Genomic DNA, 13741 nt, shown 5'->3' with positions numbered 1-13741 from the left:
TGACAATTCCACCTAAAAAAATTACAATTCTACCTAATTTGCATATTTAGTGCCATACAAAAAAAATACCAAATAATTATTTTATAGAACTAGAAAAAATAACAAAATTCATGTGGAAGAACAAAAGATCAAAAATACCAAGGGAACTAATAAAAAATGTAAAGGAGGGAGACCTAGCAGTACCAGATCTCAAACTGAACTATAAAGCAGCAATCATCAAAACAATCCAGTACTGGCTAAAGAATAGAGTGGTAGATTAAATATGCAATACTGATGGATAAATGACCTTAACCAACCTAGTATTTGATAAACCCAAAGATCCCAGTTTTGGAATCAGAACTCACTCTTTAACAACTGTTGGGAAAATTGGAAAACAGTATGGCAGAAGCAAGATATAGACCAATATCTCACACCCTATACCAAGATATGGTCAAAATGGATATATAATTTTAGATATAAAGAGTGATACCCTAACTAAATTAGGGGAACACAGAATAGTTTACCTGACAGATCTTTAGAGAAGGGCAGAATTTATGTCAAAGAAAAGAGTATAGTAAGACATAAAATTAATAATTTTGATTATATTAAGTTAAAAGGCTTTTGTACAAACAAAACTAATAAAACCAAAATTAGAAGGAAACAATAAACTGGGGGAAAATTTTATAACAAATGTCTTTGATAAAGATCTATTTCTCAAATTTATAGAGAACTAAGTCAAATTTATAAGAATACAAGCCATTCCCCAATTGACAAATGGTCAAAAGATATAAACAAGCAATTTTCAGATGAAGAAATCAAAACCATCATTAATCATATGAAAAAATGTTCCAAATCATTCTTGATTAGAGAAATATAAATTAAAACAATGCTGAGGTACCACCTCATACCTATCAGATTGGCCAATATGGCAATAAAGGAAAATGGTAAATATTAGAGGGGTAAAATTGGGACACTAATGCATTGATGGTAGAATGGTAGAGTTGTGAATTGATCCACCCATTCTGGGGGTGGGGGGCAATTTGGAATTATGCTCAAAGGGCTTTAAAACAATGCATACCCATTGATACAGTAATACCATTACTGGGTTCATATCCCAAAGAGATAATAAAAAAGGGGAAAGGACCTACCTGTACAAAAATATTTATAGTATCTCTTTTTCTGGTGGCAAAGAATTGGAAATAAAGGGGATGTCTATCAATTGGAGAACAGCTAAACAAATTATGGTCATATCGGTGATGGAATACTATTGTGTTATAAGAAATGATAAACAAGATGATTTCAGAAAAAGCTGGAAAGATCCGCAGGAATTGATGGAGAGTGAAATAAAAGCAGAACCGGAGAACACTGTACACAGTAATAGCAATATCAGAAGATGGTTATATGGGAAAATTTGGCTATTCTCAGCAATGCATTGATCTGTGACAATCCTGAAAGACTTAGGAAGGGGAATGCTATCCACCTCAAGAGAAAGAAATGTTAGAGTTGTCTTATATATCAGTGTATTTATGGTTTTATTTTGGGGTTTTGGTAATGTATGAGTTTGTTCTTGCAACAATGACCAATATGGAAATGTGTTTGGCATGACAATAAAAAATAAAATTTAAAAGAAAAAAAAAACTCCAAAGTTTCACTTTATAGAGTGAAAACTGGAAAAAATGACCAAAAATGGCAACCATCAGTGGTAGATCGGGTTGTGGAAAGATGGACACTCTAATACAATGATGGTGAAACTTTAGAACTATACAACTATTTTGGAAAGCAATTTGGGATTATGCAAATAAAACAACTAAAATGTTCATAGCCTTTGAACCAGAGACTCCTTATACCCCAATGAAATCATACTCAGAGCAGCAGAGATAACTAAAAATTGGAAGCTAAGTTGATGCCCATTCACCGGGGAATGGTTAAATAAATTGTGATATTAATGTAATGGAAAACTATTGTGCTTTAAGAAATGATATTTGCGATGAATACAGAGAAGCATGCAAAGATTTATATGTCCTGATGCAAAGTAAAGTAAGTTAGAACTAAGAAACCAATATATACAAGGAAATATATATAAATACATAAACAATGGAAAGAATAAATGCACACCAAAAATCAAAAGTACACGAAAGAAAATTATAAAGGGCAAAGTGTCAGATAAAGACTATGAAAAGGCATCCCCAACCTACCCCTTGATAGAGGTTGGAGGTCCACAAGGATTACCCATTAAACATCTTCTCAGGCTTTTTCAATGTACTAATCAGTTGTACTGACTTTTTTTCTTCTTCAAAACATACTATTTATCATATCAGTTGGTTCTTTGGGAGAGGGAGGAGAATGAAGGCACAGGATACTATAGTGATATAAGAAACTGAAAATGTAAAAGCATCCTTTTTTTAAAAAAAACAATAAACAAATTGCCATCTTAATGATTTCTGTTTGCCTACATACACAGAACTCTTCCCCAGCCTTCTGAAAGCAGAAGTAATACCAGGAGGTGGAAAGTGTTTTCAGGAGTTTGAAAGAGAAATAGAAATAGGACAGATTTTGTTTCAACACAAGAAAAGATTCCTAACATTATAACAGTGTAAAAATAAAATGAATTGCCTCATAAAACAGTAAATTCCCTATCACTGGAGGTCTTGAAGAAACTATATGACTACTTATTAGACAAATTATATATAGAACTGATGACTTAGATAGGAGTTGGATTCAGCAGTCCCTGCAGTCTCTTTTTAACTCTAATGTTCTGTTTTTAAAAATTGAGCACAATGTGGAAAGATCGTAAAATCCAGGTAGCATCAATTGTTTCTGGATTCTTTCCTTCAGTATTGACTTGTTTTGAAAACACAAATCTGCTCCCTGGTGCATGTCTTATAATTAGTATTTGTTATTGCTTAATATTATGAGTTCTCACAATATTCTAGGCTCCCAATTACCATGTTAAAATGTCAGCTTTCTCATTCACAGAACAATAATTTGTATTCATAAAGCTGACAGTTTCCCAGTTTCTTACAGGCACTGCAGCAATAGCCATTAATAGTACAGCTCCAGGCAGAAAGATTATGTGTCTCGTTAAGCATCAAGAACGTTCAAGACCAAGAATATGCTAATTCTCTCATTTTTATATTGCATCGTGTGATATTTACATGATTTAGTCTTTTAATCAAACACCTTAGTGTCAAAACAAGAATGATGACTAAACAGAACATTCAAATGGCTGCCTGGGAATGTGCTTTCCTTGAAGAAAGTAACAAATGTTGAAGAACCTACATCCCAAATGTGAACTTCAGTCATCCTACTACGTGAGCTCTTGGGGAAGGGGATTATTTGTCAGGAAGACGGATTTTAAGTTTGATAGACTGCTGAGTTTATCATACCTCTACACCCGCCTGAAATGCGGCTGTCAGTGTGAGGATCTATTTCTTTCATAAAACAAAAGTTTGGTCTCCTGGATAAAAATAGAGCTCCCACACTTGGCTGTTAATAAAGTCATATCCTGTGTAGTAGATTTAATAAAGGACAGTAAATGCCAAACTCACTTGCTACTTCAGCAGTGATGTTAGACTTTCTTATAAGAAGATGACACTCCAAGCCTATTATTATTCTTCAGAAAATTTAAACCAATAGGCCTTTTGCCTGGGGTCTCATACGTGTCTTAAGTGTCTTGAGTGTCTTCCTGCCTTAGAGTGTTCTCAGAGAAGAGCTCAAACTGAATCAAACATCCTTCGTTGGACTATAGATTTTAATTCCCTGAAATGCTGCTGGCTGTCACAGACAAAAGCCTCAAGATAATGCAAGAAGAAATGGTTCCATATCTACATGCAGTTTTCTGTTCATTAGATTGCAACTTACCAAGTACACTGACAAAAGCATCAAAAAGCTGAAATGTGAGCAGAGGTTCCTTCAAGTGGCCATAGTAATCTGCTATGGTTTTAAAGACATCTTTTTCAAACCCTGAATACATAGGATGCTTCAAGTCTGAACAATTAGGCCCTGTTAAAAAAAAAAAGAAGAATAGGAAAAACATTCATTAGTACAAGTAAGCTAGAAATATGTTTTTTGGTTTTTTTTGGAAAGATGGTATAAGCTTCAAAGGAAACTAATGTTATAAATATAAATGGTGACAACAAAAAGACCAGAACCGTAAAAGTTGGCCAGCTACATATTTTATGCTCACAGAATCAGCATGAGAGCATTGGAAAAGAGCTTCCCGATCAGGAAGCCTCCCTCCCTCATTTTATAGATAAGCAAATAGGACCAGAAAGGGGAAAAGAGTCATCAAAGGCCACAAAGTAAAAATTCATAGCAGAGCATCAATTATAACTTAAAATCTATTGTAAAACAGCAAGAAAGAAATAGACTAGAGCTTAAGCTATTTTAAATTGAGACTCCTATTTTCTTTATTCTTTTCTGAAAAAGCTTTACAAAAATAAAAAATATCAGTAATTTTGATATACTCAAATTTTGCTTGACTATGATACATTTTTTGCTGAGATAATGAAGAAAACACAATTAATGGGAAACTGAAAAATTATTTCACTTGATGCAGTTTTTCAAAGAATATCCCATTTTGATATAAAGCACATGAAATAAGACAACCATTTCTCTGTTTTCTATACCATAAAATCATATGGGGAAATAAGAGTTATCCATTCCCTTATATAAATAATTCAATCCTATTTTAAATAATATACAGAATAGGAGATTTTACAATTTGCTTCAGTAATTTGGTTGGCTTCACAAAGTCCTCTTGGAGCTCAGAGATAATCCTGGCTATTTAAAACCTGGGCCAGAGACCACGTATCCTGCAGAACTCAGACAGATTCTCCCATTAGGAAAAGTCTTTGAATACAACAACCAGACTTTGCTTTCCATGGGCCAACCTAAGTAATCACAGATAGGTACCTCACTAGTAGGCTAGCCATTCCATAATGAAAAAAAATATATTTTGTCCTTAGAAACCCATAAAATAAACCCAACAATGTTGTACAGTTCCCTTCTATTTCTGCAGTGATGGGAGCAGAGTAGCAAGCAAGGGGACAGAAGGTACAAAGAATCACAATACTTAGATGGTCAACAAGCTTCAATTTGTCTACTGGCACACTAAATACAAAGTCCTTATATACCACGGCCAAGGAGCAGACCAACATACTTTTCAAAGAGCTAAATCACTTCAGTCTTGACATTCTTGATTTTATAAAATAAAACAGAAAGAAAGAAGTAGCCGGTAAGTGGAAGGATGATAATCCACAAGCAAAATAAGAATTTGGAAGGTTAGATTTTATCAAATATCCAAATGCTATAATAAATATAACTCCATGGGATACCTGTTCATATATTACAGTAATAATAATAACTTTTGCAATAAGAACGCCAAGTGATGCTCACTCACTAATCAGTTGCTGAGGACAAAATGGTAGCGACATTTTATCAAGAACTGGCAAAGCTTTTCAAATCTAATCAGTCAGGTCCTGATTAGTATAAATAAATAGTCCTGTGAAGTATCACGTGTATTCAAATTCATACTATCTGAAATTAGAATTGTTTGGTTCCAGCCCAAGAGAAACATGAAGTTCAAATGTGAATAATGTGACCTTTTAATGGGATCCCTAATTCACACTAAAACTCTGATACTTGGTAATTTCAGTCAAAGATGAGAAATACAAGTATGGGGAGAAATCAATGGAGAAGTATTATTCAGGAGAAAGAAATGAGAGAGGCCAAAAACTTGTAAACTCTTCAGACATTGTGTGCCTCTATATTGTGAACCTTCTAAAAAAAAAAGAATTGATAAGTCATTAAAAACAATAAATAGATCAAGAGAATGAAGGCGGTTTTTTGACTAGATTTCAATACACATTTGAGGAGACACCCTATGGTTTGTCCAAAAATAATTTATAAATCGAACAGGCAGTAGAGAGGGTTCAAGAGCTGGACTCGGAGTTGAAAAGGAAGAAGAGAAGGGACTAGATTGTTTTTGTTTTGCAAAGCACATTTACTGGCCCCAAGCTTCACATGAAAACAATGATCTATCTTTTTAATTCTAACATTTCACCAGTGTTGCTATAAGGCTATGGGACTTCACTGCCTTGCAAGAACTCAAAATGTGTATTACATAAAGAACTAAGGCGAGGAAAATGGTATGACCATACTCTACTTATAACCAAGAAGGGACACCAAGGAAGAACAAAGGATGCCATTGAGGAAAGAAGAGTTGGGTTGGCTATAAAAGAAAAGCCAGGAATGACACCTATATAAGCAAAGTGTTCCACAGGTACCTATGGGATATTGGGGAAAAAAACAAGGTCTCAAACACACTGAGTGGACCCCCTATCACAAACTTTTGGGGACATATGGACAAGAATCATACAGGTTGAGCAGGCAGGCAGGGATAGGTTGTAGCTGGTATTATTGGAAGAAACTATTAAATTAGTAAGATCAAGAAGAAGCATGAAATTCTCTTTACAATAAAGACAGCCATGCCCCACCTTGGCTTCATCTGTAAAAAAAAACAAAACCTTAGCTTAGACTAAACTATCCCTAAGATCCCCTCTAGTTCTAAGACTATAACGATTCTAGTAGATTATAGCTAGATTCTAGCAATTCTAACAACCTGTATTCTATTTTATTACATAATAAAGGAAAAATAATCCTTTATATGCAAAAGACTTAGAGAAAAAAATTGAAAGTAGTAGACAGCAAAGAGCATGAAGCAATGAGCCTAAAAATGCAAGGTAATCTACCTAGCTAATCAGTTACTCTTTTGAAGTTTTCAAAGGGCCCTAAGTTTGTAGGGAACAGTTGAAGGAGGTCAAAGAATATTTTTCTGGTCAACTAAAATACTAGTAACCTTACAGATTCTTTGAAGTTAATTCAGAAGCATTGCTTAACAGTCTTTTCCTATCGTGTTGACTTCGATGAATATGAACAACAGGAAACAAATATTTACCTAGTAATTTATATATAAAGCACTGGTGGGTGCAGGATATTTTATAAATACATATAGATATAGATGTGATATATATAGTGTGTATATGTCACATATACATCTATATATAGATATCTATCCACCTATCTGTCTATCTATCTGACAGTCTTGGCCTCCAGAAGCTTACCACGGAATATAATTAAACTTAATAAATTTAATTTACATTACTTAATCATCCATCAGTTTTTTTTCCCCATGAAGAGATCATTCTAGTTCCTCTCATACTTTTTGAGAGGTCTCGTTTCTGAGCCTTTAATCATCATTTAATGACTTGATATGTTTATCTAATTTGAATGGAAAATTATATTCATAACTTCAACAAGATTAGTTTCGTTTTTGACCCTATACATTTTTTTGACCCTATACATACATTTTATTTATTCATAAAAAATATATATTTTGAGAAGGGCTCCATAGTTTCACAAGAATGCCGAAGGAATTCATGATACTGAAATGATTAAGAACCTCTCACTTGCAGGATTGGGTAGGGAAGGAAAGACATGGGATTGAGCATTTATGTATCTTTGAGTGCATCACCTGGCTAAATGCTTTTCACAAATATTATCTCATTTGATAATATTACAATTCCTCAGCTTTGTACTGAAGGTTCTTTAGATTATAGTTCCTTCTTAGCCATCCAACACTGGGAACCACTACACTCCGACTCCAATATTTCATTCCATCTACACCAGTCTCTTTTTTGTTCCTTGATTAGGCCATACTCATCAATAAACATTGACAAAGCATCTACTATTTGCTAGGTAATGGGTTTGAAGCACAGAGTAAAGAAAGATGCCTGCATTCTGAGCCCTTACAACAAACTTTGGTCATTTAACCTCTGCCAGGAATTCACACACTGCTCCTCTTTCTACTCAGTTCTGACCCTTAAAGCCACACTTACCCAAGAAACTGACCCTGACTATTTCAGCTCATAGAAAACTCTCCATTTTGACAATGCATTCTAATGTCATCTTAATTATTCTGTAGTTTTTTATTTTAATGTGAGCCTTGATTCACCAATGAAATTTTGCTCTGTGAGGGCAGAGATCTTTGTGTCTTATCCCTCTGTAACCCCCAGAATCCTTAGCACAGTCCATAGAAGGAACTCGATAAATACTGGCACTCATCAAACCCAGATAAAAGGGTCCTATGGAAATATGATGCAGGTAAAAAAAAATTTTTTTTGGTGTGGGGAGAGAGTTGCAGGGGGGACAAGGAAGAAGAAAAAGAGGCATGTGAAAGGCATGAAGGCAAATGGCAGAAAGAGTCCTGAGTAGCTAAGATTTAACACAAAATTATAGAAGTAAAGAATTAGAATCTGTTCCAACTTCTTCATTTTACAAACAGAGAAGTAGAAGCTAAGAATGGTCAGGTGGTAAGTCCATAGCAGAGCTAAGCTTCAAAGCCTAAGTCTCAGTTCAGCAATGGGTGCTGAAAATAGATGAGAAGAGTAAGGAAAAACACTTCAGTTTACCATGGCCCTCTGTGCTACAAAGAAAATAAAGGTGTGTTAAATAGTGTCAAAAAGAAGAAAAATAGTGTCAAAAAGTGTCATTGGCAATAAAGACCTATACAATCTTTTCAAATATGTCTTTAGTAGCAACTTCCATGCAATAATGCTCATTATGAATCATTCTAATACATTAGAACTCTGAAAAGGTATTATCTTCTTCCTTTCTTTTTCTTATTGACATTATTTTGTGTCTTCCTCATCTCTTTCAATTCTCAAATCCAATAACCAAATTCAGACTTTTTCCAAAATCTCTTTTAAATCCATCCCTTACTCTCCATTCCTACTACTACCACCCTCGTGGAGGAATTAATTATCACCTTCCTGGACTATTTCAAAGCCTCCTGGGAGGTCTTCTCCCCTCTACCTTCTCAACAATCCTTCATCTATCTTGAAAAAGCATTATCATTTTCTCTGACTCGACAACACAATGAACTGTAATTGAACTCCTCAGATATACTACTCAGATGCACATATTATTTTTTAATTTAATTATAACTACTTTAGTGAATTATTCAAGTCATATGAGGCACCACTGTTTTATCTAAATGTGTTGCAGATTAATGCGTTGCTGGTGGAGTTGTGAATTGATCCAACCATTCTAGATGGCAATTTGGCAGAGGGCTTTAAAAGACTGTCTGCCCTTTGATCTAGCGATACCACTACTAGGTTTATACCCCAAAAGAGATCATAAGGAAAAAGACTTGTACAAAAATGTTCATAGCTGCACTCTTTGTGTTGTCAAAAAATTGGAAAATGAGGGGATGTGTTTTGATTGGGGAATGGCTGAACAAATTGTGGTATCTGGTGGTGATGGAATACTATTGTGCTCAAAGGAATAATGAACTGTAGGAATTCTGTGTGAATAGGAACGACCTCCAGGAATAGATGCAGAGTGAAAGGAGCAGAACCAGGAGAACATTGTACACAGAGACTGATACACTGTGGCACAATCCAATGTAATGGTCTTCTCTACTAGCAGTAATGCAATGACCCAGGGATTCTGGGGGACCTGTGAGAAAGATGCTATCCACATCAAGAGGGAGAAGTGTGGGAGTAGAAACACAGAAGAAAAACAACTACTTGATCACATTGGTTGATGATTGGGGATGTAGACTCTCAACGATCACCCTAGTACAAATATTAATAATATGGAAATAGGTCTTGATCAATGACATGTAAAACCCAGTGGAATTGAAAGTTAGCTACTAGAGGGGGGTGGGAAGAGGGGAGAGAAAGAACATGAATCTTGTAACCATGGAAAAATATTCTAAGTCAATTAATTAAATAAAAATTTTCAAATAAAAAAAATTGTGTTGCCCAGAAACTAGCATAGTGCTCTGCCCAGATCGAATGGGAACTTAATAAATTCATTTTAAAGTTAAAAAGGCTGTATTGCTTTAAAAAATATTCCCTAACTCAAGGCTTTGAGCCAGAATGACATTTTTATTAACCAAGAAATTACTTCAAAACTCCAGCATCCATGACTCTGTGTGTGTGTGTGTGTGTGTGTGTGTGTGTGTGTGTGTGTGTGTGTGTGTATCCTCCTTCTATTACTGTAGACAGTGACCCTTTCAAACCTTAGTATACTATTTAGTAAGATACTAAGGTCAAAAAACAGATTAATCAGTCAGTGACTAACCCTCTAATGATAAATTTCTCCAAATTTGGTGAAACCATTCCTCAGGACAGACAGGTAGTTGAATGTTAGGTCTGCATTCAAAGCCCTTCTAGAAGAGAAAGTTTATACTCTGCTGGCATTGAGAGCTTAGGGCTCCTTCCTTGCTGTGATCCATTGGTGAAGCAGAGAATGCAAGATATTACAAATTAAAAAGCAGTTGTCCAAGAGTAAATAATAATAATAATAAGGGTTAGTCAATAAACAGTTATTAAATGTCTAAAATGTATAATTTTGTTTAGGGATAACACAAAGTAAATGATGGTCCCTCCTCTACAGAAGCTCACAGACTAATGGAAGAGATATCTTACAGTTGGTATAGGTCTAAGTATTTCTAGGACAAAGGACAAAACTACAAGACATGATAATATTTCACTCGTATGATGTTTTTTAAAATAATTCCCCAGGCTCAAAGAATTAATTGTGTGTGGCTAAATTAGACCAAATGACAGTTGTATCTATTTGTTGTCTCCCCCCACTATACCTTAGTTCAAGATTCCATGACAAGTGTTAAAAAAATTCCAAATTGGCCATGTAATAGGCAATAACTTGGTTGGTTGGGGAACATGTGCAGGAGAGAGAAGGAGAGAAAGTTCAATAAATATTAACTGATGATAATTATCTAATTCTATATTTTTCTATTTAGGCCAATAATATTGGTTAAATTGTTAGTCAGAGGTAAAAGTATACTTACAATTTGCTAAACATTTCATAGCTGACAGTACCCAATGAGGAAGTTCTTCTGTAAGAAAATGAGTAAAAATATTAATTTATTGACTCCCAAATAATTAAAGAAATTATGCATGCAGAAACCCAATAAATTTGTATATTTTGTGCTTAGATACTATGAGTTTTGTATATTAAAATAATTCAATATGAGCACATAAGATATATTAAAATATCAAATATTCTGTCATTTGACAAGTGGAAAGTAAAAGCATATTTATGTAAATTAATGGACTGTCATTTTGGAAAGCAGATTATCCCAAATTCTTTACCCATCCTATCTTCCAAGTTTTTTGGTAAAGTACAAATTGTATGGTTAGTTCTAGAAGGTTCAGCAGTTCATAAAATGAGAAGGAACAAAGGAGTTCACAGAACTTAGCATCAAGTAGGTCATATCAAATTATTTAAATCACCTACTTAATGCTAAAATCCACAAACTCAAGATATAAGTGTTACTTATCTATTTCTATTTCCTTTTCTTAATCACAACAAAAAAACCTTTAAATTCTGTGTTAGTACTGATTCTAAGACTAAAGAATGGCAAGGGCTAGGCATCTGGGGTTAAATGATTGGCCCAGCGTCACACAGCTAGAAAGTAAGGTCACATTTGAACCCAGGACACCTCCAACTCCATACCTAGTGCTCTACTCACTGTGCTATCTAACTCTAGTTCCATCTTCAAAGTGCTTTATTAAAAAAAAAAAAGTAACATGCAGAGTAGATTTTTAAAATTAGATTTTCTGAAACCAGGAATCAATTTCTGTATCCTGCATTCAAATTCTGCTTCTGCCAGACTGGTTGGGTGAGCCTGGATAAGTTATTTAACATCTCAAAACTCTAGGTCACTGGTTCTTAAAGAGTGGTCTAGAGACCTTTTCAAGGGGTCTGTGAGGTTATTTTCATAATATTAAGATGTTTTTATTTCTAATATGGTAAATATCAGTAGATATAAGCAATATAAACAAAAGATTTGGGGAGGAACCATTGTTCTCAATAATTTTTAAAGGATTATAATTGTAAAGGGATGGGGCAGCTAGGTAGCACCATGGATAGAGCACCAGATCCAGAGATGAGAGGTCCTAGGTTCAAATCTGCCCTCAAACACTTGTTGCCTGCGAGACCCAGAGTAAGTCACTTAACCCCCATTGCCTAATCCTTACTGTTGTTTGACCTTGGAACCAATACACAGTTATTAATTCTCAGATAGATGGTAAGGATTTTTTAAATGGAGGGAATCCTCACAAAGTCATCTCTTTAAAGACCAGAAAGATTACACAAGAACGATCAATAGCTTTGAAAGATGTAAGTTGAGCTGATTAAAATTTTTAAAAGGAAATCAAACTTATGTACAATGAAGACCATAATTTTATGTTATAGTCAATTCTACTATGTATTAATAAATGACCATTCTATTTGGTGTTTGCAAAGTTTAGAATAAAAATAAATAAAATTCATTCATTTTAAAATATACTTTAAATTAAAAACAGTATCCTCCCCTTTTTTTTCCATCACGTCCTCAGTTTGGGGAGATGGGGAAGTTGGAAGGCAAAGGAAGAAAATAAAGAAGGGGAAGAAAGAAGGAAAGGAGGAAGAGGAAGGGAGGAAGGGAGGAAGGGAGGAAGGGAGGAAAGGAAGGAAGGAAGGAAAGGAAAGGAAAGGAAAGGAAAGGAAAGGAAAGGAAAGGAAAGGAAAGGAAAGGAAAGGAAAGGAAAGGAAAGGAAAGGAAAGGAAAGGAAAGGAAAGGAAAGGAAAGGAAAGGAAAGGAAAGGAAAGGAAAGGAAAGGAAAGGAAAGGAAAGGAAAGGAAAGGAAAGGAAAGGAAAGGAAAGGAATCATTAGAGCATCTTTTTTAAAATGCAGAAAGCAAAAGTAGCACCAGAAAGAAGCACAGATAACAAGCAAAACAGCTTTGAAAGCAACAAGATGAACTCATTATAAACTTATAAAGAAAAATAAATTGCACATAACAGGGATCTGTGCTTTTGTGTATAATCCTTTTCTGTTCTACTGTGTATATATCAATTTTATTTAGTGTTTGGTAAGTTCGGAATAAAAATAAATTTTAAAAAAATACAAGTCAGGGGCAATCAGAAAGAGTTTATCTCTAGTTCAGTGAAAAGTAGGTAAAAGTATTCTAGATCCATATAGGGGCTCAAATTTACCTTAGGAACGGTCCAGGTCACTTTCCTTGGCCTAAGAATGAATTTGACAATGTGCTATCTGATGAGCCTCTATCTTATCCACCTCTTCAAGGGTCCACATGAAGACAAATTACACATTGAGTCTAGACCAAGCTGGACCATTCTCAAAAATAAAAGCTTTGATGCGGGAAGAAATTTTCTAGGTCCTTTAATATTCTTCTCTAGGGTATTTTCTAGATTTAAAGAATTTATTAGAAAGATTTGGAAGAATAAAGGGAAAAGAAGTAAGAGAGATAGTAATGAGGGTTAGTGTGAATTTTAAATTAGGAAAATATAAATGAAATTAGAGACAGCTCTTCCTTTATATAAAATAATAGTTTATATAAATATATATTAGTTATTACTATATCATAACATAATATATATATATGCCAGATGGTATTATATATGGTATATTATTTAGGGTTCTATTCATTGTAAGGCATTTCATACACATTATCTTGTTTGAACTTCACAATAACCTTTTCAGGTGTGTACAATAATGATCCCCATTTTAGAGATGCAGAACATGAGATTAAGAGATATTAAGTGTCTAAGGCAGGATTTTTAACTTGGGTCTGACTCCACAGGCAGCTAGGTGGTGCAATGGATAGAGTTTTGGGTCTGGAATCAGGAAGACTCACCTTCCTGAGTGCAAATCCAGATTCAAAC

General features: G+C 34.5%; 1 protein-coding gene across 1 annotated transcript in view; it reads right to left on the bottom strand.

The window, feature by feature from the left end:
- The window catches only part of DEPDC1B (DEP domain containing 1B), a 112810-nt gene that overhangs the window by 32573 nt on the left and 66496 nt on the right, over positions 1-13741 (bottom strand). Inside the window, exons 6-7 of the mRNA XM_007486366.3 lie at positions 10859-10906; positions 3841-3981 (exon numbers count right to left, since the gene is read on the bottom strand). Coding sequence (XP_007486428.2) covers positions 3841-3981; positions 10859-10906 — 189 coding nt within the window. The remainder of the gene's footprint in view (positions 1-3840; positions 3982-10858; positions 10907-13741) is intronic.

The sequence above is a fragment of the Monodelphis domestica genome, chromosome 3, assembly GCF_027887165.1.
Source record: "Monodelphis domestica isolate mMonDom1 chromosome 3, mMonDom1.pri, whole genome shotgun sequence".
NCBI lineage: Eukaryota > Metazoa > Chordata > Mammalia > Didelphimorphia > Didelphidae > Monodelphis > Monodelphis domestica.
This window is presented reverse-complemented; position numbering and strand designations above follow the sequence as displayed.